The sequence below is a fragment of the Lycium ferocissimum genome, chromosome 6 (assembly GCF_029784015.1).
Source record: "Lycium ferocissimum isolate CSIRO_LF1 chromosome 6, AGI_CSIRO_Lferr_CH_V1, whole genome shotgun sequence".
Taxonomy (NCBI): domain Eukaryota; kingdom Viridiplantae; phylum Streptophyta; class Magnoliopsida; order Solanales; family Solanaceae; genus Lycium; species Lycium ferocissimum.
The window spans coordinates 63028995-63056205 of NC_081347.1; the positions used below are offsets into that span (position 1 = coordinate 63028995).

A 27211-nucleotide genomic window follows, 5' to 3' on the forward strand; every position below is an offset into this window, starting at 1 on the left:
AAAAAAAGGAGAGATGAAGAAGTAAGCCGAGATAGAAAAAGAAAAAGAAGTGCAAAAGCTGAGATTGCGTCCTACTCAGACCGCATTAATGAGTGTCTTTGTTGATGGTGATGAAGAAAATAGAGTTGATAGTAGAGTTGAGAGTGATGGTTATGTATCTGAGGATTGTTCTTGCCATATTGTGCAAAGATAATTATCGTTGAAATGTATGGCTTGATTAATTAACTGGATGATTATGAATCTTTTCCAGCAAAAGTTTCTGTTAGGAGCAGGCTGACGTTGTTAGTTGAATATAACAAGGATTTGAGAGATCAAAAACAAAGGAAAATGTGGAAGCGTTACTGTTTTGGTCACTTTAGAAAATTGTCAAAATTCTTCATGAATTTCAACGGACGGATGATCCACTATATGGTTCTTCGTCAGGTGATCCAGAAAAAAGAAGCATGAAATGTGGTTCCTCATGAACGACAAGCCTGTGTGTTTTGGCATGAAGGAGTTTCCATTGATCTGCGGTTTAAATTGGGACTTCTAGGGGTCGTACTACACCAAGTGGGGGCCCATCAGTGCGGATAGAGCATGTGGAACTGCAGCAGCGTGTGGATAAGATGTAAGAGTCTCTGAATGTTCTTCTCGCCCTTGTGGAGGTAGAAAAATTTAAAAGGAGCAAGAAGGCGAAGACGAAGAATCAGGAGACTGTCAAAGAGAAAGGTGAACATTTTGAATTTCTTAGTGTAATTATGTTGTATATGATTTGCATTCTTTTTAATTCTGTCCAAAAAATGCAATACAAGCACCTGTCGAACCATTTGCTATCAACAAGTTGAATGTAGGTGCTGAGCTAATTGTTGAGATCCCTAGACCAGCTGCTCATGAGAAGGTCGAGGTCCCTAGACCAGCTTCTGAAGCTGAGAAACTTGAGAAGGTTGAGGTCGAGAAGGTGTAGCTCCTTATGCCAGCTGCTCAAGCTGAGAAGGCAGCAGATGTTTCTGTGCTAATTGCTCAGGTTAATGAGAAGAATGCTAGCACAAATCTTGAGAAGGTTGAGGTCCCTAGACCAGCTTCTAAAGTTGAGAAAGTTGAGGTCGAGAAGGTTGAGCTCCCTATGCCAGCTACTTAAGCTGAGAAGGCAGCAGATGTCCCTGCTCAGGTTAATGAGAAGAATGCTAGTGAAATGAGTCAAGTTGATCAAAAGTTTAACTCTGAAAAACTTTTGTCGGGCGTCGTCGCCGTATTAATGATTCTTTAGACAACTAATTTGGTTATTTGGTTTGTAATAAACAAGTAAGTTTTTGCTGAATGTGTGTTAGTGGATGATGACAAACAATCAGTACTAATTAATGTCTAAAAGTTTTAACAAACAATTAAATTTGATTGTTTTGGATTAATTTATGGCAAGGTTAGCTTTATATATAATTGTGTTGTTGCCTTTTGAATTTGGATGTGTATTAATATTTTGGATGTTTTCAAATATGATTGTTTTAACAAACAATTAATTTGACTATTATGTATCTAAATGTGTTGTTTCATTGTGAACTTGGATGTCTTCAAATATGAGTGTTTTTACAAGTAGTGGTCACTTATTAATATAATTATCTATTCGTGACATGAAACCTTATTATCTGCTACGATGATTGTTGATCATCAACTGTGAGTTTATATATACTATTATCGACTATGAATAAAGTTTATACACAAACTCAATAAAGATGTTATAACACTTGAGGACAAACACATATATTTTTCATATAAATAAAAACCCCTTCATATTGTCAAAAATTCTTCATACGCCAAAATGAAATACCCAATCTCACTACAACCCTATTACACGTTGCCATATAGCAAACACCACTAATAAACCATACAAAAGCATCCTTAGTCCATTCTCTTTCACTTTAGCCACCATCAACCTCTGTTTTACTTCATCCCTCTCAATCTCGGTTTCTCCCAACATAATTTTCAAGTGATTCTCCTTTTCTTCAGATTCTCTAAACAACGACTGAAGTAATTCCTCGTTCTCTAAAGATTCTCTGAGCCTATTTTGCAGTTCAAATTTGGTTTAGCCTTTTGATGTTGGTGTCTCATATCCACCTGGGCTTTTGCTAGGTCCTGGGCTCATTTGAGATTTTTTTGGTATTGCGTTTGGGTGTGGATAAATAAACCGTAAATAGTCGCAGCCACCATATTCCTGAAACAAACAGCAATCAATTAGGAGGTTTTGAAACCGACACCGCATAAAAAACGCATACCTTAGAAAGTAGTAACTCACAGTTCCAACTGCACAATTAAAGAATCTGCGACCTGGATTCTTTGGGGTGTGTGATGTCTTCAAGACAGTGTATTCACCGCAGAAACAAATGTAGGGATCTTGTGGTTGAGATGTTTCGGATAACTGAGACATTTTGGGTGTTTTGATCAAGAAAAAAGATAATGGTGGAGTTTGATCATGAGAAAAAAGACTATGGAGGTGTTTGTTCAACAAAAAAGACAGTTGATGAGTTTGAATTATGAGTCGGTTTTATATAAGGAAGGGTGTATTGTTACCGTTGTAAATTTAAGAATTTTTTATTTTAACCGTTGTAAAAAATACGTTTTCTAACCATCGAAATAAAGCTAAGTGTGGTGGGTCTATTAATAGTCTTGACTGATAATAAACGACTATGATATATAATAACTCATTGACACGATCTATGATGGACCTTTAAGTTTGATTATAAACCACGAGAATAAAGGTGACTATTGGAACGAGAAGCCTGCTAAATTTGCACAAGTCCAACAGACAAAAACAAAAAAAAAACAAAAAAAAAATCCCAAACCCCAAATCTAAAAAAAGCCAAAACTAAATAAAATAAAATAAATAAAAAGACCTGATATTATTTAAATATTATAATAACACTTTATTGCATCATATGAGAATCTCCATCTATTAGACACATGATCAAAATAATTTTAGGACACCTAATGGTCCTTAAATCACTAATATTAGTCTAAAAAAGCCAAAAATAAATAAATAAAAAGACTTGATACTATTTAAACATTATAATAATGCTTTAATACATCATATGAGAGTCCCCACCAATTAGACACATGATCCAAAGAGTTTAAGCACAAGTAATGGTAATCATATCACTACTATCCAATTAGTCTGACAATAAGTTATTGTTCTCAAAGCACAACATTGTTCTAAGGGCAACATCACTTGTGCTTAAACTCTTTTGATCATGTGTCTAATTGGTGGGGACTCTCATATGATGTATTAAAGTATTATTATATTGTTTAAATAGTATCAAGTCTTTTTATTTATTTTATTTTATTTTATTTATTTTTGGCTTCTTTAGACTAATATTAGTGATTTAAGGATCATTAAGTGTCCTAAACATCTGTCTAATTGATGGGGACTGTCATATGATGTATTAAAGTATTATTATAATGTTTAAATAGTATCAAGTCTTTTTATTTATTTTATTTTATTTATTTTTGGCTTTTTTAGACTAATATTAGTGATTTAAGGACCATTAGGTGTCCTAAAACTATTTTGATCATGTGTCTAATGGATGGAGACTCTCATATGATGTACTAAAGTGGCAGAAGCCTTAGCAGTGGAGCTAGGCATTACCTGTGTTTAGAAAATTATGTTCTGAAAGTTGAGATTGAATTGGATTCTATGATGGTAATAGATTGGATAAAAGGAAAGGCTCAAACCCCCGGGAATATCAAAGATACAATTACCAACATCAACAGGAAGATCCTTCTTATGGAAGAATGTTCTATATCTCACTGTTACAGAGAAGGCAATAACGTTGCAGACATTCTTGCAAATCATGGATTGAAATTGGGGCAACTAACTTGGTTCAACAACCTTCAAGATATTCCAAAAGAAGCGAAAGGAGAACTCAGAATGGATATATTGCAATTTCCTTTCTTTCAGAATTAAGCAACTCAAGAATACCCTCTTTTTTAATAAAAAGATGGAACATAGGTACCTCTTTGATATTCCTTGAGCTGTTATGAATAGGAGAGGGATATCTAGTGTTTCGTCTTCATCTTTCTTTCTCCCCATCTGTAAAGAAATTGTCCTTTGGATAATTTATTTTGTGTTTGAGAGGTAAGGCCACATCCCCCTCCTTGTACTTGAATTTTAGATTATAACTGAAAAGGTGCAGTTCTCAGTTAAAAAAAAATGATGTATTAAAGTGTTATTATAATATTTAAATAGTATTAATCCTTTTATTTATTTTATTTTTGGCTTTTTTCATATTTGGGGTTTGGGTCTCTCTCTCTCTTTTTTTTTTTTTTGGTCTGTTGGACTTGTGTAAATTTAGCAGGCTTCTCGTTCCAATAGGCACCATTATTCTCGTGGTTTATAATCAACCTTAAAGGTTCATCATAGATTTTGTCAATGAGTTATTATAGATCATAGTCGTTTATTATCAGTTAAGTCTATTAATAGACCCACCACACTTAGCTTTATTTCGACGGTTAGAAAACAAATGCAAAAAGCAAAAAAGGACATAAATAAAACACAACACAAGAAATATGAACAACAACCATATATTTCATTTCATTGCAACCCCAACCAAAACAGCAAAAACATCTAAAAGATTTCATATATGAAAGCCCAAAAGCTGCTTCTATCTACAACTTTCACCAATAAAAGCTTTGCAAAAAATTTACAACAAAATGAAAATATACATAAAAACTAAAACTACATAACTAAACTAAACTAGGGGATTGCAGGGGGGGTTATGAGGGCATCTAGGTCGATATCCTTCCTCCGGAGAAAGGACACCCAAAAAACGTTCGATCCTGCGGAGAGACCTTGCAATTCTCTCCCTGTCTTCTCCCAGCCCCCTGAAGAGCCGTTCGAATTTATTTCGTAGTAGAAGAATGTCAGGTGATGGAGTTTGTAGCCGTAGATGCCTAGAAGGTGGATTCTTCTGGGCCTTTTGGAGATGAATGATTTTGAATTTCGATGGGTGTGAGTTTATTTGAAGTGGAGGAAATATGGACTGAAGAAGTTAGATAGACTGGTTGACAAGTTTATTTGAAGTGGAGGAAATATGGACTGAAGAAGTTAGATAGACTGGTTGACATCGATTAAGTGAAACGTCACCCAATGGCTAAGAGACACCTGGCTTTAGGCATGGAGGTTTAGTTTAATTTTGAATTTGATCAGTCTGATTAGATGTGAAAACTGCAGAATTAAGAAAGGTACTCATAACTATTATTGGTTGTGCGTCCACCAAATAGTGTATGAGGGACCTGGTTGTGTACCAGTTACCTTATGCAATGCAGTAAATAAAGAAGGCACTGTTTTTACCGTGGAAACCTCCTTGCTCAAGGGGTTAAAAACCACGACCTTCCCCAGTAGGATTTCAAATCCACTACACGAGCAACTTCAGATTACAACCTATTGTAAGCTAGGAACTAACTGCCATAATCCCTCAACCCTTATAATTGTAGCAACCTAGGAACTAACTAATAGTAGCAACCTAGGAACTAACTCCCGTACACTACTAAAAAAAATAGGATTTAGCGACGGACGAATTCCGTAGCTAAGCAGCAAAATCCGTTGCTAATCCTGTTTAACGACGGATTAGCGACAAATATCTATTAGCTACGAGCAATATAGCGACGGATTAGCGACAAGGTTCGTATCTATTTCCAGTTTTTTTTTGTAGTGGTAGTCCCTCGCAATACACTGATTGCAAACACCTCCACTTGACTAACTCTAGCCAAGGAAACTAAAGTTGATTACCTCTAGCCAAACCCAACTAATACACCTAAGCTAACTTTAGCCAAGGGTACCACTTAATAGATTGAAAGGTAAACTGCCTAAAAGTAACAACTACTAAGAATTTGAAATACCAACAATAACTTCCTTTTTGGGAAAATTAGGTTTACAATTTTAGTACAACAGAACAAAGACTTACAAAAACATCAAGAACTTAGACTAAATCTATATATGGATCTGGTTCTTCAGTTTTGCATGTGACATTGTTCTTGTGATCACTTGAAATCTTGTGACGGCAACTTTTGCCCAATTTAGATTAGGTTTTTTAAATGATGCACAATATGTTGCAATATGTTGTATATATAGTGGGAAGCATGTGGGATGGATAGAGACCACTCATTCAATATTTGACCTAAAGCATGCTACCGGAATTGTTGTATTTGTGTGCGGTGAGCGGCTCGGCTTTGTTGTCTGCAACACCGTGCAAGATGCACATAGAGCAGATCGGACACCAGGCCTTTATATGGTTCTGAATCAATTTGGCAATCATCAAAACACAAATGCACTTAAGCTTATCAATTACGTTGCTCAGTTCCCCATGATAAAGTTTTAATTGGGGAGTATAGACCTCCAAAAGGAAGATTAATATCCTAACTGTGAACTATCATAGACCAACGGAGTGGTTTATTATAAACCTACTAACAGTTTATGATAGACTAATACAAAGTTGATTAATATTGAACTTGCATTCAGTTTTCAGAATTAATACAATGAAACTACATTCAAATTTAAAAAAAAATCAAGTGGGATGCTCTCTCAAATATCGACACGTTGTTTTCTTGTGACCAACCCCTGTACAAATCGAGCACTTGTTTCTCTTCCCTTTGCTACTTTCTTTGGACTTGAAAGATTCTGCGATGCCAGGAATATGCTTCATTCTCTTTCTTCCAAGTTTGGGGTCATAAGGGGGTGGAGGAATGTACATTTTTGCATACTTCTCTGAGACATCCCATTCTGACTCTGGAGGGACTACATAAATAGTTGCAGCAAATACAAGAATGTACGACTAAACTTTAAAAATGGGTGAGCAATATTCGTAGATGCTTGAACCATAATCAGGTCCGTTCTTCAATCTCAAGGCTGCCATTGCATGAGTGCACGGTAATTTCACCAAGTCATATTCTCTACAAGTACATATTTTTTTCAATAGATTGAATTTCGCAGTTAGGCCACTGCCGACTAGGTGAACTCATTGGCATCCCCATTTATATTATTGATAAACAAGGAGTCGCCCTCATTCATCTTTTCCTTTAGCGTCTTTTCAGCCGAAGGCACAAATAAATTAATTGAACCGCTGATATCTGCACGTCTCTGCCTGAAAATTTCAGCAAACCTCCTAGAAATGGAAGTGAATAAGGCAGTCACAAGTACTCTCTTTTATCCCTCAATATTGAGTTTATCAACTCAGCAATGTTTGTGGTCAACACATCGTACCTATTTGCTGGAAAATATGCCCTGCTCCACTTGTCAAACTCGAGGCAATTAGCTGCTTCGGGGTATTTATCCCTTAATTACTGAAAATGGTCATTGAACTACTGGTAACCATATGCCTTTGCTCCATCATAGTATACATGAAGAGAAACTCCACATTAGAAATTTTTTCGAAGGTTATCACCAAGATGCTTTATGCATAGTCCATGATGAGCATGCTCAAAAATTCTGGAAACACCGTTGGCTATGCTCTTGTGCTTGTCAGAGATGATGCACAAGTTTAGTTCATCGGTAATTATATACCTCGGCTGCTCAAAGAACTAGGTCCAAGATTCATCACACTCCTTGTCCACTACGTAAAAGCAATTGGACAGATATGGTTCTCAATATCCTGTGCGATGGCGGACAACAACACACCCTCATACTTGTCGTTATAAATATGTGTCGTCAACAGCAATAATCGTTCGCTTGTAGTTATATCCTCGAATGCAAGCTCCGTAAGCTACGGAGTAATATTTAAACTTGTCCGCATCATCAAGAATAATGCAAATTCTGAAACCTGGATTTAGATTTTCAACCATGTATGAATAAGCCGGTAAGCAAGCATACCCGTGCTCCCGTGTCCCCCTAACCATGGTCTTAGCCGTTACACCCTCCTTCCAATACTGCCAATAGCTTGGTTTACAATGGAACTCCCTGAAAACCGTCATTTGGATTTCCTTTGTCGTTGGCCCTTTGTTATCAATATAGTCATTCATCAAGACTGATGCAAGGACAACTGCCGAGGCATGTTTATGAGTGCTAGTAACGTGTTCAACCCCGCAAGTGTGATCACCAACGTATTTGTAGATGTGAAACCTATCCGAGTTTTTGTACTTATTGGCCCACAACATCCAACCACAATTAGGAGAGGTGCATTCCACCTTATAATATTTGTTATTACTCTTGTTTGGTTTAAAACAAAACGGGATCTTTATTGCAGCTTTCTTCAATAAAACCTTTAAATACTCTTTGTTATCAAATGTTTTCCCATATAAAAACCGATTCCATCATTAAAGTTGTGGTTGCTTTGTGAACCACTTGGTGGCTTTCCATCACCCCCATTATCTCCTTCACACTCTTCGTCATCACTATCAGGATCATTCATATCCATAAAATGATCACCCATTCCCTCATGTTGTATTGAAGTGTCATCGGCTAGCGGCTGTGGCAGTGGTGGGTCTGTGGGTGGGGGTGGTGCTGCTGATGTAGAACCAACTTGAGACCTCTCAATAACATTTATACTTAAAACTAGCCTAGAACCATCAGTAGCAACATCAAGCTTGTACAATGTCACCTGCCTATCATTCATTATGAAAGAAGGATGGGTTTTTCCCCTATTGGGCAAAGCATTAATCATATAACTAATGCGCAAGTCATAGGCTCACAATTTAACTCCCCGCTTTGCATTACGCTCGTAACCAATTCATTATACATACCATTGCGACGCACGGCAATCGGCACTATCACCTTGCTCACAGAATTCTAATTCCAACATTTTGGGGTCTTCTCCCATTCACCCTTGTAATCACCACCTACTATAATATATTCTGCAATTGACGCCATAATAAAAACTACAATATTTGTGACTTTGGTCTATGCACTCGGTCGATGACTCGTTGATGATCGTGGTCTATTACCTAACGGACGGGTACAATATACGTGAGAACCAAAAGAGCGGTGGATAAAGCTCTTTGCTGGGTTGCAAATCGAGGTATTTGAATGGAGAAGTGCCGGAATGTCAGAATGAGGCCAGAATTTTCGCCGGAAAAACGAGCTTTTACAATAATGAGGAAAGCTCCTTCTCAACGATTTCTACCATCTTTTACTTACAATGGCTGAACTATGGAAGCTTCCCGTCGTTGGGGACCGATTATCTGGTGAAAACCCGAAATTTTCGCCGGAAAACTGATCTGAAAACTGCAAAAAACGGGAGTTTTTAGTGGGAAATATTTTTTTTTTTAATTTCTATTTCTCGTAACAAAAATGTTGGGGCTGTGGGGACCAAAGTGTAATTTTCAAAACTTTGAGGCTAGGGTTTGACACAACACATCTCTGACATGCTGACGTTATAAATGGTAGCCAAAGCACCAATTTTTTGAAACTTATGGCCTTTTGGTAAAATAACTTTTCGATATGGCCTTTTGGCCAATTCCCCCTAGTAAGTAATAATACTACGGTCCTACGTAATTATACTTGAAATGAGCTTAAAAACTATTTAATCTTTCATCCATACCAAAAACATGGTATGCAGTGGTCAATGTTTTTTTTTTTTTTCTTTTTTTCTAGCACCTCAGAGCTAAATAATATCTATATAAAGGCCACATATTCTGAATAGTTTCTCCCACCAAACATTCTTCTCACAATTTATTGCTATACGAAAGAAGAAATATGGGTTTGAATGGCAGGTTGGTAGCTTCTTTTGAGGTTAAGTGTGAAGGACACTTGTTCCATGACCTTTATCAAACTAGTTGTCATCATCTATCCAACATCAGCCCAGAAAAAATCCACCATTTTCATATTCATGAAGGTGACGATGTAAAGGCTGGTTCAGTAATTGGCTGGAAATTTAACCATGGTAAGACTCACAACACACATTAATTTTTTTATATTAATTAAGTTTAATTCTTTTCTACTTTTTCTAGTAATTAGTAGTTTGTTTTGATTTTCTTGCCATGTTTTAATTTTATATTTTCAACACGTTGCCGACTTGCCGTGATATTGTCTTTCATTTTTTTCTGAAAACAGAATAGAAAATAGTGAATTATATAATTCGTTTTCCTTGTGGGTGTATGTCAATTGACCGCGACTTAGCCACATAATTTTTTTGTGCTTCCTTAGTTATACTTCACTTTAGTTATATAATTTATCGTTATACATAATTTACTTTATTAGATTTTGTATAATTTATGATTAATCCTAACACTAATATCGTATTCTACGCAAATGCCAAATCTCTTTTGAGACTTTTAAAGATAAGACAATTCCAAAAAAATGTAGAGTCCAACCTTTGTGAGCTTGAGATAATTTCGGAGAAAAAAAGAAAAACGAAAGAAATAAGCTGAACATGTACATTTTATTTTGTAGGACTTGGCTCTCGTCCGGGTCCTCATCTTTTCCATTTTATCCAGTTTTAAATATTTTGCACGTGCCACTTCACTTATTTTATAATGGACCAGATTCATTTTGTTAACCAAATAATATTAACTACTTTCTCCGGATAAAAAAAATTCTTGGTGAAATCGAAAGAATTAAGCTTTTTGTTCGTTTCTTTCATATTTGTCCCTATTAAGTGTTATATGATCAAATCTCAATGCTTATTTAATTAGGGGTAGTTTAGTCAAATTATCTATTTTTGTCTAGAAGTTAATATTTTCTTAAGGAGTGTGCAAATGGCTAAGTGAACTCTTTTTTTTTTTTTTTTAATCCGGATGGAGTAAGGTTACTTGTTCTTTCTCTTCCCTCATTATTATTTGATTAACAAAACAAATCTGGTCCATTAAAAAGTGAAAGGGGCGCGCGTATAGAATTAGTTAGGGTAATATTGGATTAAATGGAGAGATGCGGTATTGAAGGGGACCCAAATCATATTTTTTGAATATTTGTACTTCTTTTGTTTCAATTTATACAGCACATATTCTTTTTTCGTACTGTTCTAAAAAGAATGTCATTTTACTATATTTAGAAATAATTTAATTTTAAATCTCACCATTAATGAGATATTTTATAACTATACAAATATCTATACATTAACAAACGTTTGCATCAAATTTAAGTTTCAAAATCTTCTTTCTTTTATAAACTCCGAACTCGGTCAAATAATGCCACATAAAATTAAGATGAAAGGAATATCTTGGTGATGAATTGGGCAATCGAGCCAGGATTAACATCTCTTCTATTTTCGTAACTTTTTAATGATTACAGATGGAAAAGTTAATGTTACTAAGCAACTGATTGAAGCCATTGATGATGAGAAAAAATCAATTACTTGGAAAGTGATAGAGGGAGATACATTGGAAATCTACAGTGCCTTCACCATTATTGCATCCTTTGAAAATAATTGGGTAACGTGGACATTTCTGTATGAGAAAAAAACTGAAGACACGCCAGATCCTATCAATCTATTGGGTTTCCTCGTCGATGTGACTAAGGATATAGACGCGCACCTTCACAAAGAAACAAAAGGTTGTTAAAGTTTTGGGAATCTCAACCAAAATACCTGTTGCATCGGTACCCGTAATGATATCTATTGACTTTCTTTGTGTGATGAATAATAAAAGTATTGGCTTGTCTTAAGCATGTGAAATAATTGTATTTTACTGTATGGAAGTATCCCTAATTATTAATTAGGTCAGATATTATGGACCCTGGCACGTCTGAAATTTACCTATAACTAGTGCCACAATGTATTGTGTGAGTTGTACTCATTCCGCTGCACGTTTGCACTATTATTATAAAATAATAATTATAAATTTCTGTAATTAGTTACAACTTGGACTTGTTTCTCAATTTCTCCTATTTGGAATGACTCTTCATCAGTATCTCGATTCTGTCTTCTCTGGACATGAGCATTTGATGTGACATGCAATAAATTCTGGGTTTCCTAGACAGAATATGGATATGCATGTGAATTTTTTTAAAATTTTAGAAAATATTACTCCCACTATTCCATAATAAGTATCGCCTCAGAAAATCAAGACATAAATTAATTAATTTTTTCTAATTTTACTCTTAGACAAAAATTAAAAGTTAAAGTAACACCTAAATAATGATTGAAAAAATCACATGGTACCTTGATATTATTAGATTCTCGATACCAAAAGGTTTTACTAACATGCGTATTTATTCTTGAATACGCATGTAAGTATATGTGATCGTATAAGTAATATAGGATTTAAAGTCCAGATATCGTGCCCACAGAAACTTATGATTAACCGTCAATTAAATTAAACTAATGCTAATTATCTAAACAAGAAATAAAATTCAAACTTATTTTTATAAACTAAATAAAAATTAAAGAAAATAAATAGTGAACTTCAATGAAGATAGAGCGGAGTTTTATCGGAGAGGAGATAGATCTAGGGCTATGTCATTTTTCTATATTTAGAAATAATTTATTTTTAAATCTCACCATTAATGAGATGTTTTATAACTATACAAATATCTATAGCTAATTAGCTTGTTCGAGATCATAAATTTTAAAATTTTCTTTTTATAAACTCCGAATTCGGTCAAATAATGCAACATAAATTGAGATGAAAAGAATATCTTTATGATGAATTGAGCAATCGAGCCAGGATTAACATCTCTTCTATTTTCGTAACTTTTTGATGATTACAGATGGAAAAGTTATCTCTACTATATTAGAAATGACAGTTTGGGGTGAACGAACGGACGAACATGGCAAAAGTTGGAATATGAATTTTCTTCCAATCACTTATTGTGCCAAAAATAAAGTAATATAAAGAGAAAATTACACTGTTAGTCACGATATTAAATTTAGGCACAAAATTAGCATAGTTCTTAGATTTCTTCAATAATAGCAGATTTTTTTTTTTTTGGCACATTTACATCTGGTCATTTAGTCTCCTAAATTTAGGATTCACATTTAAAATTATCCCACTAAACGAGGGATTGTGGTCCACTTTAGCTTACATTCGCTTCCTCAATGTTTTCACGGAGTTATTTATGGTAGTGGCTAGTGAGACTCTATTTCTCTCTCTTCTTTATTAACTTTTAATTATGAGTATAACCCATTATACCAATAATATAATGAGTATATAATTATAATAAGAGATGTATATTATTAATTATACTAGTAATTGGTTATTAATATTGGGTATAAATAATTATACCAATAATATTATTCGTATAATTATAATATGTGATGTATATTACTAATTATACTAGTATATATTTGGTATAGTTTATAATATATTTACAGAAAGAAAATATATCATATGTTGTCTATATATATAAGAAGTATATTGTTTATATACATAAAAAAAATTAAAATATATACTTAGTATAATATACATATTATACTGAACATTTAATGCATAAACTGAAATATACATTAAATATATACCAATATTACAAACGAAATATTCTGCTAAAAATTATTAGTATTCTATGAATACGTGGTAAAATAATTATGTACTATGCATGTGTATGCAAATTATTTATGGAAAATTTCTTCTTTGGAAGAGAGATAAAAGATAAGGAAACCCATTTCTTTAGTTGAGCATAAAATTAGCATAGCATTTCCTAATATTTTGGAACAGGATTAAGATAGTTTTCATGGAATTTTCTCGCAGAATGCTAATCAAATAATACTGCTATAATTTTGAAAATATTTTTAAAATATTGCTCATTTATGTTTTTTCCCTAATATAAAAGTTACTTTAAATGGGCCCATCTATTTAGATAGGCCTGTTTGACCTAACACGTATAATGCTTTTTATTGTTTAGGCAGACACTAAGAAATTGTTTTAAAAAAAAAAAAAAATTAGATTGTATTATAAACTTTACCTTATTTCACTGTTGAATGAACTCGTGGGTCCCACATCTCTGATATCCACGTGTAACACTTTACATATAGTAGAAATTTGGGTTTTTATTCTAAGAGCCCGTTTGGCTTAACTTATAAGTTCTTGTTTTATCTTTTTTGAGTGTTTGGTTGGGAACATAAGTCATTTTGTGCTTAAAATAAGCCCAAAAAAATAAGTTGGTTAGTTTGGCTTAGCTTAAAAAAAGGCAGCTTATAAGCTGAAAAAAACTTTTAAGTAAAAATATAAATAAGTTGGGCTACCCAACTTTAAAAAAAATAAGTTGGGCTACCCAACTTATTGTTTTTTTTTTTTTTTCTTAAAGGTTCGTTTTAACTTATAAACTACTTTTAAGCCATCCAAACAGGCCTAGCAAGAGCGCGAAAAATTGAGCGTTTCTTATCTCTCTCCTCCACTACTCTCTGCTTTCTACAATTTTCCATAGCTGCTCCTTCTCGGATTGGAAGTGTCATCTCTTTGTTTGAGAGATGAGTTTTTCAACTTCCTTTTTCGATTTCCCTTCTCTTCAGTCGGATTCTCCTTCTTGATCGGATTTGTATGTTCTACTGAGTTGCTTCTCTCTATCCGTCACTCTTTCAAAGTGTGAATTTTTTGTTGGCCTGAAAAAGGTAAGTGGTGTGGTTCTCCGGTTTCAATTTGTGCAACAAAATCATGTGTGTGTTCAATTAGACGTGCTAATTTTATAAATTTCTTTCTTAATTAGACTATTTTTAATTATTGCTTGCTGGGTATTGTTCGCATTGATATTCATTCCTCTTAGTTGCGGTCCCCTTAAAATGATATTTTGGAACATAACAGAATTTCGGTGTATCTTCCACGAACTAAAATTCTTGAACTGATTATATGTGTACTGAAATTCGTGGCTTCATTTCATTTATCTGTCGAACGAGTGAATGATGTATGCAAGTGTAATTCTATTTTTTGTAGTTTATAATTGTGTTTTCTGACTTCCTACTATAGGGTTTGGCATTGCCAATTCTACATATACCTTCTCTTTCAGGGTGGATTATGTTTATGCATGTGGTTGTTTATTCAACCTTATATGGTAATTTTCTGCTTAGGTGCACAAACTGCAATAGCACTAAGCACATTGAATTGGCATCAGAAAAAATTGTAATAAAAAGGGAAGAAATTTGATGCAGCTAAAGTTTTTGAAGATATGGCTAAACAACTGAATAATTTTAAAAATATAATTTTCTATTCCAGATTCTTCATTATGAACGTCTCTTCAAAAAAAAAAAAAAAAAAAAAAGGACAATAACTAAGCTAAATGTATATGCAGCATATTAGAGATAAAAACTACCAAAATACATCAGCAGGCAGTAAGATGAATGAACATGGACTGAATTGGATAGATCATGCTTTCAATGATAGAACTGAGAATTAAAACCAAAATATGAACAGCATAGTGAATCATGTACATATAGCTCTTGAGACAATAGCTTGGGATTAGAGGAATAACGTTATCAATAGATAATTGAAAATGCTAACTTGCCTGAGTTAGTAACACATATGATGTAAACGACTACTCATAGACCCTTGTGGTTCGGCCCGGACCCCGCACATAGCGGGAGCTTAGGGCACTGGGCTGTTTTTTTTTTAAAAAAAAATCCTTAGTGTTATTTGTTCTCTGAGAAGCTCCTTTTAGGCAGTTATATATAATTTTATATCATTTTGTACAATTCTTAGTGCACTATTAATACACCAACAAGCTACAAGGTACATCTTGATGTGGCAATGAACAATTGCAATAGTAATCATCGTTTTGTTTATTATCTCCTTATGCGACATATCTTAAACTTAGATACATGTTTCGGCATCAAAATAACGCAAAGAAGGATTTTCCGACTGTTCTATTCTTCAAATGTAAAAACTTGAGCAACAAAATAATGTCTTATAAGATCCAGTAATGTAAAATTAAGATATATGCTAACACCATTTTTATTTCGCAGGATGGACATATAGATTATGAGGAATGTGTAACAATGATGAGAGGGAAATGTATAAGAAAAGAGAACCTAACAAAATTAGCAATGACCAAGAATACATTTCTATTTAAAATTTCTTGGTACATGAACAACTTCATTTATAATATGCCTCTCCTTTCAAGATTTGCTTATTTGTCTAATGTCGTCATTGGTTATGCTTTCAGGTAATATAGAGGATTTCTTTGCACCCTTACATACTACGCTTGGAGTATCAATTTTTGTAAGATTCTTTTGCATAACCTTTCGGGAATAAGTCGCACAATTATGATTTAGTATGATAGATTAAGGTGATATCTTGGATAGAGAATTATACTAGATGTTATAAAATATCTTCATGAACTTTTCTTGGCCTATACATGGAATAAATCTGGTTCAGCCAGAGATTATAGGATTAGTTTTATGATAAAATTTTATCTACAACATCCATTAGTTTCTTAAACCCTTTGTAAATCATATCCATGAGACTTCTCTACATAAATACAAAACTCTGGAGGCACTTAATAAGGTATATTTTGAGCTATCGGGTGTGTAAGCTTCTGAAATTTCTTTGAGAAAGGAGATAATTTATCCTCTCTTGTGTTCATTGTAAATTAGTGTATGCACAGATATATATGATCTTTTCACATGTTCTTTTTTTTCTCTTGGACCAAGTAATCTTAACAGGAGATATAACAATTAATTCGATGCAAGAAGAGAGGCCATTAGGTTAGTTAGCCTATTTGATGTTTCTCTCATATCATTATCTCATATATAGTAGATACTAAATTTTAAAAAGCATGGAAGAGAACATATAGTAGATTGCTTTAGTTAAAATAGTGTAGGTTCTTCAATGGATATGATATACAGGTTGATAACCGGGAAAAAGATCAACAAAGACTATTACATAGGAGCTGAGTTTAACCCTGTGCGCACCAGAAGGGTAGCGGTCGCGGGTTCCCATGTCATAAAAAAAAAAAAAAGATCAACAAAGAGATTCATTTTCATAGTTATATCAAAAAGTACTAGAAAGCTTCCCCGTGTTCTCTATTCACAATTAAGTCACCTAAGAGTCCAGTAAATAAAAACGAACAAAAAAGATACTGTATTTCCATATCTTTGGTAACTGCATATTCTCCTCTACTTCTGTTACCAAATAGCAACTCATCATTTGAGAAGATCTTCATTTGCTTATGAACTATTCAAGTTCAAACTAAAATGTACTCTGAATTTAGGCTAATCTGAAAGGCCATTCTGAATTGTTTCACATGTTATATTCTTCCATTCCAATAGGACCACACAATTCTAAAAGGTTTATGTCCCAAACTTTGTATCATTCAATTATAGATGCGATTCTTTTTTTCTACTTTCAGGATTCAGACTCAACATGTAGTAGTGCTACTCGAGTAGTCAAGACCTCGTAAAGATAGCTCTGAAGTCATCTCCTTAGATACTATACAATCATTCTTTCTGGGATTGTTAATAAATTAGTTATTTCATGTAATTAGTCATTCCTCTTTGTTATGAAAATTTTAATATGTCTAGCAACTCTTGGGAAAATATTTAGCGAATGATTTCCACGAAGAACCTATGTTTTATGGATGTTCTTTCAAAGATGCTAACTCACAAAATGCACCCTTATCAGATTGTGAAGTTTGACGTTGGGCCCGTTGGATAGTAATGTTACTAAGCAACTGATTGAAGCCATTGATGATGAGAAAAAATCAATTACTTGGAAAGTGATAGAGGGAGATACGCTGGAACTCTACAGTGCCTTCAATTATTGCATCCTTTTAAAATAATGGCCAAACCCATCGACAGACACCTGTGGTCGTCCACTTCTTTCACTTGAGCATCTAAACTGACCCTTATTCCATTTAAACATTTCAGGTGGGTTATTCCTATTCCACTTAGACACTTTTTGCACCGTTATCGGAGCAAAACCAACACCAAAGGGGGCGCCACCTTATTGCACATCCAATCGACCCAAAAGCCCCAATTTTTAATGATCAAAACTCCACGAATTTACAAATTAGTTAATTTACAATTAAAATGAGTTGGCACAATTTAATTGAGTTGACACAATTTAAATGAGCTGTCACAATTTAATTGGCCACTTAATCCACGTAGGAGACGACTAGTGTTGGTTTTGCTCCGATAACGGTGTAAAAAGTGTCTAAGTGGAATAGGAATGACCCACCTGAAGTATCTAAATGGAACAAGGGCCACTTTAGGTGCTCAAGTGAAAGAAGTGGACGACCACAGGTGTTTGTCGATGGGTTCGGCTTAAAATAATTGGGTTACGTGGACATTTGTGTACGAAAAAAAAAGTAAAATTTTCACAAACAGCTACCTTTTAACTCTTTCTAACAACCTATAACTACATATTCTATATTTACAATTCGTAACTAGAGGAGCCTATATTTATCTAGTAGTCGGGTATACCAAAATATAGCATAAATATAGCGGAAATACGGACGCGAGTTTTCTTGTGATCTTATATATTTATGGAAACAAAATCGTTTCAATTTTAATTAGAATCGGTTATATTGTTCCCTGATTCACGCAAATATCCTCCCATTCCATATCTGATTCCATATCTCATTCAAACAGCTAACAAATTCAAAAAAATTTGAATTCAAACAGTACAATCATATTTTTAACCAAAAATAAAAAGGGCGAAAAACCTTTGAAAAATAACAATATCAAAACAGTGAACATAGCTTGATTATCACGACGAATATATATTTGATTTCATCAAGTTGAGTTCATAATTGAGGTAACGATTTTTTCACTGCAAACTTTTTTTTTTTTTTGTTCGTCTTTTCCGAAATTGTTTTAGCTAAATTGAATTTAACACATTCTTGTATTCGAAAACAACGGGATAATGACAAGCGTAATTGCGTTGATCGTCATTACGGTTTTTGGAACGATCGGAAGCTTGTTTTGTGAATTACAAAATTGATCTTTGTTGTGTTCATTGATAATTGCAATTACGATGAGTTAGTTTGTACGATTATAAATCAATTAGGCGTGGATCCTGTTAGGAAAACTATTTCAATAAAATATACTGTTGAAGGCGATTTTCAACCAATTGAAATACACAACGATATGGGAGTTCGTGTGTACGTTGAGCTTAAGAGAGAAAACAGAGTTTTGGGGATGTATCCGATGTGCGTTAGTATTCATGATTTGGATGTTGAGGATTGTGCTTGTTGTAATCGTATTATTGGAGATGATGTCTTGCAAATTGGATATAGCGAGAATCGGGATGATATGAAAGTTTGTGATTCTACGTAAACAACATCTTTGTTGTTTTGTTTGGGAATGATAACAATTTGATAATTTCGAAACCGGAAGCGAAAAGGAGTTTTTGTCGATCAAATTTACCAGGATAAGGAAACTTTGAAAATTGCGATGACGAAATACGCAATTCGTGAAAGATTCAATTTCAAAACGAGAGAGATCGAATGCTATAAGGTATGATTTTCTAAATGTATTACGGTATCGAAAGTGCGGATGTATTTTTGTTATATTTGTCTTGTATTTATATGATCTTTAATTTTCGCTATGCCGCCATGACATACATACACTTGTTAAAGGAATTACACATTTTATGCATACTCATGCCTTATGGGCGGACTTGGCATAAGTATCCGGGTCCGGCATAACTTTGATAATTCCTTCACAAAATTTTAAAAATGCAAACTTTTATGCCGGATCCGGCATAATTTTGTGAAGGAATTATCAAAGTTATATATTTTTAAGGCATAAGTATGCGGGTATAATATTCCTTCACAAAGTTATGCCGGTGGGGGCATACTTTTAATGGGCAAACGAAGGGCAATTCTGCGAATTGCCCATTTTAAAAATGTTTGATGCAATATATTCTGATATATTTTTTTTATATATTTATACTGTATTTAATTGATTCAATATGTACTATTTGAATTGTATTATGTAGCTACACTGCGGCATCTTTGGTCGCCGGAATGTAAATGGAAATTCGGAGCGTCGAGAATTGGGGATTACGAAATGTTCGGGGGTTAGAGCTTTCGATGACGAACATACATGTCCGTTGAAGGACAAGGTGTATTCACAAAGGCGAGGCAACAAGTTGGTTTATTGGAGAAGCGGTTGTGAAGGCGAAAATAACTAACCATAAAAGGAAGGTCACACTTTGGGGATATAATAGATGATGTTAAGAATGAATTCGGCGTAGATGTTTCTTATATGATGGGCATGGAGAGCTAGAGAGAAGGCTATAAAAGATTTCGAGGTGATCGGTGATTCATACAAGAAGTTGCCGGCATATATATACATACTTGATAAAACGTATCTGGATCGCTCGTTAAAATGCATAAATCACCGGAAAATGAGTTTATGTATTTGTTTGTAGCACTCAAAGCATTCATAAAGGGATTCGAGTGTTGTAGACCAATAGTTGTAGTGGATGGTGCACACCTTAAATCAACGTATAATGGTACATTTGTGTCGGCAAGTACTTTGGATGGAGCAGGTATGTGTAATTCTATTCTACGAATGTTTTTTTATAAATACAACATTATGCATATTGATTTGCAAATAAAGCTGCTAAAAACATACTCTGGATGTATTCTTTGGTGTAAATTTGTGAATATTATATGATGAAATACAACGTAAATATGAGGTAAATATATTGTAAATATATACTGTTGTTTTATAAATGATGGTGCTAAAAATACAGTGTGAGATCAAATTCAATTGAAATATGTTTTGAATATAATATAAATATAAACTGATTTTTGTAGGTAATATCCTACCACTAGCGTATGGTGTGATAGATTCTGAGAATAATAAGTCGTGGACGTGGTTCTTTGAAGGCTGTTCAAGCGAGGCTTATGGTGTTAGGCAAAATATGTGTGTCGTGTCGATAGACATGAAAGCATAATACACGCGATTTCTAAGGTGTATCCTCTTGTTCCTCATTTGGCTTGTGTATGGCATTTGTGGAAAAATGTGACAAAGCAATACACAACAAACGGTGAGGTGTTGAGTCCTATATTTTATTCACTAGCGAAAGCATACAGCGAGGATGAGTTCGATAAATTGATGGAGAAGATTGGGAATGTTGATATTCGGGTAAAACGATACCTAGAAGATCTTTGGAAGAGATAAATGGTCTAGGCTTTATTCACTGTTAATAGAGGATGGACAATGACTTCGAATATAGCCGAATGTATTAATGGAAAAGCTGGTTCTTTGCAAGAGAGTTACATATTTTTGATTTCCTTGAAGAAGTGAGGAAGATGTTTGGTAGATGGAATTGCACAAATAGAAAAAATGGTACCTATACATTCACAACACGATGAGGCGGTATCAAGAGATGTTGTCGATCAACGAGTACAAATCAATACGAATGAGGGTAACTTTGTTTGCAACACAAAAATTTAATCTACATTTTTACTATATGTAATGTATATTTATATATATTCCTAATATGGTAAAAGCGCTCGAAGTAATGCTTGTTTATTTGTTAAATGGTTCTCGAGGTTGAAGCGTCAGCCGAATATGTGTACACGGTGAATGATGGACCGAGGCGTTTCATAATAGATTTGAAGAAGAAAACTTGTTGCGGGATGTTCCAACTAGACGAGATACCGTGTTCTCATGCATGGCGGTATTGAAGAATAAAAATTTGATTGGCCGATGTATATTGTTACGATTTATTCAAGCCGGAAACGATTGTGAACACATATGATGTGCCGATTGATCCTCTTCCCGATGAGACCGAGTGGAATGTTCCTAAAAGTATATTAGATGAAGTTGTTATGCCACCGATCTATAAGAGACCCACAGGGAGGCCAAAAAAGAAGAGGGACAAGCCATTACGGGAGTTGATGATTGGTAAACGCAGAAATTCGTGCGGTAAATGTGGACGTCTTGGTCATAATAGGCGTTCGTGTGATAATCCGCCGCTCAATAAGAAGAATAAATAAGTCCATTTTGATTTTATTTGTTAAGACAATTCTACTTTAAATTTCAGTTAAAAATAAAAAATGAATTCATCTTGAATTCATATCGTTCTAGTATGATTGTATTTCACATCGTTGAACATCCGATGTTTTTCAATGTAATGCTATATTGGTGGTTAAATTTGGAAAGTTATGCGGTGGGGGCATACTTTTAATGGGCAAACTTTTATCTTTTGGACCGCATAACGTTGTGAAGGAATTATCAAAGTTATGCGGACCCGGCATACTTATGCCAATTCGCCCATAAGGCATAAGTATGCGGATGCGGCATAACTTTGGTAATTCCTTTACAAATTTATGCCGGTGGGGGCATACTTTTAATGGACAAACTTTTATCCGGACCGGCATAAACTTGTGAAGGAATTATCAAAGTTATGCGGACCCGCATACTTATGCCAAAATGCCCATAAGGCATAAGTATCGGGTCCGCATAACTTTGGTAATTCCTTCACAAGTGTATGCCGTTGGGGGCATAAGCGAAATTAAAACTCTGCCTTGTGAATTTTTTTTTAATATTTGTTTTTCGTATATATTTTGGCTATATTTTAGTTGTATTTTGTCTGATCTGGTAGATAATACTTATTCTGGTTTACTGTTAACTATATTTGATATATATTTTACATATATTTGAAGTGTATTTAGATGAAATTTTAACTTTTGTAACACCTTTGTACATTAAAAAATGGACTTATGAAATATATCTGAGTTATATTTTATGTATATTTTTGACCGTATTTAGCGGTTAGATATCTTTGCTTTGTTAAATGAATACATTTCACTGACGAAAATGAAAAATGGAATGTATACATTGAAAAAATAACATACTTGAAAGAAACAACAATATAAAAACCATAAGGTGGTGTTCAATATTAATCATCCTAAAAAGATTCTTTGCACATGAAACGATATGTCCAAAATTAAAAAAAAGCAACAAAAGTCGCAACCAACTACGCTATTGTTCAACATGAAAATCAAAAACACAAAAGACTTGGTGGCCTAATCAAGATCCCATTTATCAAGCGCATCGTAATCAGCTGGTCTAATTGGTCTTGGAGGTACTCGTTATCACTTCGACGCATTGTTGTTTGACTTATCCCATGCATAGTCGCATAAAAGGGCGCCGTATCTCATACGGAGTAACTGCATCGAATTCGGTTGGGATGACGCACTTGAGCTCGGGTATTCGGCGAAAGGCGGCCACGTACACACCACAATCCACGGAACAAAAATGATCAAAAAATTTACTTATCAAAAAACCACGAAAAAAAAGATGTATTTATTGTGTTTTTTTATTGGAAGAGATTCTTACATGCTAGATGGAGCTTGTTGCGGGAGATTGTCTACATTCACAATGTCAAAGTTGTCGGTTTGTTCTCTATTACCCCGTAAGAAGGATGTGTGGCAAAATCTATATCCGCCTTCTTCTCATAGAAATCGATCATTTGTATGTCGTGTGTCACTAGAGTAGCCAACATTTTCACTCCGACTCTAACGACTGACATCATGCCTGCAGCTCGGTATGAGTTGTGTACGTAGATGGACCTGTTTGTAAAAAGAAAAAAATAACAAAAAAACAAACATATAAAATTTGTAGAAAAATGAATGATCTTTTCATTGGATGAGCAGGAGACTGTCGATGAATGATATCACAACCAAAATCCAGTGATTTTTCCTCTTTTATGTTGACGGGAATTAGTACGTTGTCAACGGTATACCATGGTACATTAGCCAACAGACTCGTGCCCGTTAATGTACTCACACGTTCATCTTCCTTCTTGGCGACACATGTGGATGAATCGGGTTTTCCCAAGATTTGTAAAATAAAGAACTAAAATGTGAAAAATACTGGTATAGTTGGTGAATCTATAGTTCACGTTATTGTGATACTTCCCCTTCTTGCGTAGGTAGTAGAAAATAACATCAATATGCTGTAAAAACATCAATTCAGTGACTATAATCAACACTATGTTCAAAACAAATATTCTTTGTATAGATATCAAAACCTCATCAGTCCAAAGTTGCCCATCCATAGATAACAAGTAGAACCGTTTGTCGGCTACCGTAACGCCTAAATGAAACCGAAGTTCGGCATCCGCAAGATCGAGTCCTTCCTTGTTCTTTCGTAATGATTTTCATTTGGCTTCGTATATCAACAATGGAAAGAACATACGTTAAGTTTATTGATAATTGAATTCGGAAAAATAAAAAAACAAGTTGTGACAATAAGTACCTTTTGTCATGCGATTTGATAGATCCTTCTCAAGCCACTTTTGATATTCTTGAAGAAACGAAGTATCTCACGGGGCATTTATAGGGTGGTCAACAAATGGGTGTTTTTTCGATAAATAAAGGACCGATATTTTTGGCGAGAAGAACCGCCCGAGCTAAAATTGGGACAATAAGGGGACGGAGTTATATTTGCTTGGTTTCCTTTCTCGGGCACCTGGATGGACAATGATCTCGTTTTTCGAGTTTGAAAACATGCCGTCTCACCACTTGAGCTTTGGCCCGCATTTGGTTGTACGGGAACTTGTTGTCCGGTTCTCATCACTTGAACTGGCCAACTATCGGTTGTACTCCAAGCTTGTTGTTGAGCCATTAGTTGAACTTTGGGTTGTTGGTTGTACTCCAAGTTGGATTGGTATCGAGAATCGTGAATCATCCCGAGACATGGTTCTGGGTTATTGTCCACATTCCGAGGAGTCCTTAAACTTGACAAATCGGTTTGATCATCGCGTGGTACCTTGGAGGAGGAGGACCAGAGGAATAACACATGCTAAAGAGTGAGTTGATTAGCAAGTCGCTACCATTTCCTCTGATGCGGTAAATTCAGCATTAGCATTCTCCATATCGCCGATTTGCTGAGATTCCTAAAAAAAAAAACAAAAAAAAACGACTGGTGTTTGTCAATTATTGCTTATCAAAACGACATTTTAGTACTTAAAAGCCACATTTCAGTACTTACATCAAAATTTAAATGGATTGGTGTTATGGGAACTCCATCTGTTTGTGCATCACTTTTAACTCCGATTTCTTTATCCACATCAACAACGTAAAAACCGGATCATTAATTGGCAACCCAACTCCCGCAACCTAAAACAATAAAAACATGGTTCAAATGAATTTAAAGGCATCAAAGAAAAAGAGATACACATATACACATATATAGTACCGTTTAAAAGTTAAAAGTTTCGTTAAATATAGAGAAAATATATGGTAAATATATCTGAAATATAGTAAAAGAAACCAGAATAAGTAACGATGAACATAATAATCAAAATACAATTAAAATACAGCCACAACATATATGAAAAACTAATATTAAAATATCAATCCAAAACAAATATAGCACGCTAGTATATATAAACACAATCATAACAAAATAGCACAAATAGATACATCAAAAAGGACACTACTAACAAATCACCATGTGAAAACTATATATGTAAATACACTAGGTAAAAATCCAATATTGTCACTTTGAATAATATCTTGCAAATATAGAAAAGTGAAAGAAAAAATGAGTACCACTTTGGATGACTCCTCTGCGGAAGTGGCACCACCACCTTGATTCTCTTTGGTTGAAAGCTTTCTCTGTACCGCCACTTTGATTGCCTTGATAAATCCCACCATCACTATGTAAGTCAGCTTTTAACATTGTGTCGCCGACCTTTAAAATTTTCCAAAAGAAAATATAAAGTCTTCCAATAAATATATCAAAATAACTTAAAAAGTAAATAATTTCCATTTTTAGTGTTGATTTTTACCTTATCTGGTGTTTGATTGCCCTTTATTGCATCTAACAACTTTTTGAAGTAGTTATCCATGTAGTCAAACACCTACGGTTTTGAAAGATAAAAAATAGAATTAGAATCGTTAATTACTTGACACAAAGCAATATGAAGTAAAAAAAACATATTGAAAACAAAACGCCTACTTCTTTCTTGAAAATCCGAATCTCTTCCTTATCGATTAAACTCATACGTTCGGTGCCGTAGGTGCATCTTGTTTCCTTGTCCCTTTTATCCCGCATTCCTTCCGTGATGGTTGTTTTGGAAGGAGGAACGAAGGAAGCCGCGTCCGTTTCTTGCCTCGCGGGGAATCGTAATTGACACTCCTTTGTTGCCGTTTGCCTTTGGACGGATGCGGTGGTGTGGTACTAAAATCATCGTAATCATCGTCTACCAAATCGGTATCATGTACACCATCAACTCCATGTTTGACGTACGGTATGTCATGTGCAACAGGAGGCAATTTAAGAGTTTCCAACTCATGGGGTGTTGGCACAACTTCCTCAAATCTACAGGACTGTGAACAACAAAATATAGAAACTATATTACCGTATATATCTACATTGGTAACATACTAAATTATATGAGGAAAATATAGTCAAAATATATTGATCACAAATGACTTATTTCATAAATATAGACAAAATATAATCAAAATATAGCATGTAAAACAAACATATTAAAACGTTAAATGGTAAAAGACACAAAGCTCGTTAAAAAACCTGCTTTTACCGGATTTTTATCTCCTCGAACATGCCATCCATCAATTTCTTGAATTCCGGTTTTCCTTCCGTAGTCCGCCGTTCAAAATTCTAGAATTAAATTCCCCGTCTTAACCGCAATGGTGGACGGGACTTTTGAGCAACATTCATACGACCATACTTGCATGCAAGCGGCAAACCATGAATCCTATAATATTTCTTAAAACAAGATATTTCGCGATGCTTACAACCAACTCTCTAAACGAATCTTTACCCCAAGGATACTCATTATATCTCCCGTCTCTACAACATCAAAATGGATCCTTGGTATGTTTGTTGAGTTCGGCTCACCACAATGTACCCACGTATTTATGAAATACAATATTGCCATCTTGATCGCGTCATCCCCTTTATCATCCTGCAGAGTCTTGTTGAAACACTCGATAAGCTCGTGTCTTTTAACCGGCAATTGATTCTCCCGATTTCTACCAAAATACTTCGCCATAAGCCTATTCGGTTTTGAGTTATCATAAACAAAATCATTTTCATCGTATACACAATCCAGCCCGGTGATCGGTGCAAATTCTCTAAGGCCAAAACGCGAACTTTACCATTTATTTCAAATGTAAAGCACCTATATACGCCCTAAGTTCTTTGACCATAAAGCACCGAAAAATCGTGCTTGTACATCCAATTCTTTGCATTACGAGATATTTACAAAAACAAGAATTCCTAAACATATCCATTGGATCCGTTAGTTTGCCTCTAATATCTTGCATTACATTAACATTCGTGTATCTACACATAGATGGTGCCACAGCAGGGTGCTTGGTAACCAAAAATTTAGATACCTGAAACAACATGCCAAAAAACACGTATGATTAACATATATCGACTAAATGTACTTAAAA

General features: G+C 34.6%; 1 protein-coding gene and 1 long non-coding RNA gene across 2 annotated transcripts; one reads left to right on the top strand and one right to left on the bottom strand.

Annotated features, from left to right (window-relative positions):
* Positions 1 to 9545: 9545 nt before the first annotated feature.
* Positions 9546 to 11752, top strand: LOC132060890 (kirola-like). Its single transcript, XM_059453790.1, has 2 exons — positions 9546 to 9839; positions 11186 to 11752. Exons 1-2 carry the CDS (start codon positions 9653 to 9655, stop codon positions 11452 to 11454), a joined length of 456 nt encoding a protein of 151 aa, XP_059309773.1. The 5' UTR covers positions 9546 to 9652; the 3' UTR covers positions 11455 to 11752.
* A 13603-nt stretch (positions 11753 to 25355) lies between these two features.
* Positions 25356 to 25773, bottom strand: LOC132061038 (uncharacterized). Its single transcript, XR_009416087.1, has 3 exons — positions 25746 to 25773; positions 25576 to 25647; positions 25356 to 25478 (listed from the first exon to the last, which is right to left on the bottom strand). It is a non-coding gene; the product is annotated as an uncharacterized LOC132061038 (long non-coding RNA).
* Between the last annotated feature and the right edge of the window lie 1438 nt (positions 25774 to 27211).